The sequence below is a fragment of the Nematolebias whitei genome, chromosome 4 (assembly GCF_014905685.2).
Source record: "Nematolebias whitei isolate Nwh7 chromosome 4, NemWhi1, whole genome shotgun sequence".
NCBI lineage: Eukaryota > Metazoa > Chordata > Actinopteri > Cyprinodontiformes > Rivulidae > Nematolebias > Nematolebias whitei.
In genome coordinates this window covers 3,097,725-3,099,293 of record NC_056501.1, presented here as the reverse complement: position 1 = coordinate 3,099,293, position 1,569 = coordinate 3,097,725, and the positions used below count along the sequence as shown (strand labels likewise).

Genomic DNA, 1,569 nt, shown 5'->3' with positions numbered 1-1,569 from the left:
TATAATATGGTGGAGTATAATATAATGTATAATATAATGTATAATATGGTGTTGTTTAAAACAGTCTTACCCTCTTTTTTTTTTTTTTTTTGGACTAATAAAACTCGGGAAAGTTCAATGTAACAATGTAAGTTGCACTTATTTTTATTTTATAATTATAAATTGCTAACTTCTGGTACAACTGATAATCAACCCCCCAGCCTTTCTGGTACTGGTCCAACCAAAGAAAACAGACTCTGATGTAAAACCAGACAATAGACTGCACCGATTTGGTAATTCAGCTTTATGAATATGTTATCTTCTATCTCCCCTGTACGAGTCAGAGCAAACCTTTAAACAGTGAACCTGTTTTTACTGAGGAGATTCATACGCTGATAAATGGAGATACATTTTGTACCCGGCCGCCATGAACTGAGGGATGGAAGCATGTTAGATGCATGTTGAGAGGAAAACATGTGTCTTAAACTCCCCTCTGGCTTCATGTTAATGCTTGTGCCCAACAGATAAAGCATGAACAAATACCTCATGCTGATAAGAACGTCTCCGTTGCGGAAGATGAAGAGGAGAATGTTCTCTTGAGTGACGTCATGAAAGTTGGCACTCTTCTCGTTGGCGAAGAACAGATCCGGTTTCCAGAGACACTTGAACATCTTGGGATCGACCGTGAGCGAATCTGACTTGAAGTCTTGCGGCAGCTTCAGCCTGGGGTCATTCCAGCGCTGCCGCAGGAAGATGTTCACCCTGTAGTCCTGTCAGGTCCAACACCAGACCCAAACACACAGTTAGATCTGAAGTCAACAGGTCGATGAGGAGTACAGCAAGAACAGGCACATGCTCCTCAAAGCAGAAGAAAGGTCAGCGTTGCTTTTAAGATTGTTTAAAAATGGCTTAAAAACATACATTTATGCAATAAAACATGTGCGTTCTTGCACTCGAGTTGTTTTTTCCCCGTCTGAAACATTTACGCTGCAGATTGACATTTTACAAGTGCAGCTCATACTTGCTGGTTAACGAGCAGAGAACGGCTCGGTGCAAAGGTCAGATGTTATCAACACACCAGCATCACATCTCCCATTAGACAGCGAATGGAGGGGGATGGGGGGGGGGGGGGGGGATCCACATTCCTGCTGCTGGGAATGGATCGCTGAACTGGTCTTTGACCATGGGGAGAATTATTTTTTTCATTTTGAGGGTGAAAATGGATGGAATGTCAAAAGCTGTCAGAGCTGAAACATGTTCAGCTTTGTGGAAAATGTTTGAGTTTTGAGTAAGAAATAAACTTAGAGAATATCCATCCATCCATCATCCATCCAGCCAACCATCCAACCATTCATCCATCCATACATCCATACAAACATCCATCCACCCAACCATCCAACCATTCATCCATCCAGCCAACCATCCAACCATTCATCCATCCATCCATTCATCCATCCATCTATACAAACATCCATCCAGCCATCCATCCAACCATTCATTCATTCATCCATCCATTCATTCATCCATCCATCCATCCAGCCAACCATCCAACCATTCATTCATTCATCCAGCCAACCATCCAACCATCCA

The 1,569-nt window shown here is 42.4% G+C and overlaps 1 protein-coding gene across 1 annotated transcript in view; it reads right to left on the bottom strand.

Moving 5' to 3' along the window:
• Positions 1-1,569, bottom strand: part of glrbb (glycine receptor, beta b) — a 31,060-nt gene that overhangs the window by 11,925 nt on the left and 17,566 nt on the right. The window contains exon 5 of the mRNA XM_037675587.1: positions 523-749. Within this exon, the coding sequence (XP_037531515.1) occupies positions 523-749 (227 nt within the window). The remainder of the gene's footprint in view (positions 1-522; positions 750-1,569) is intronic.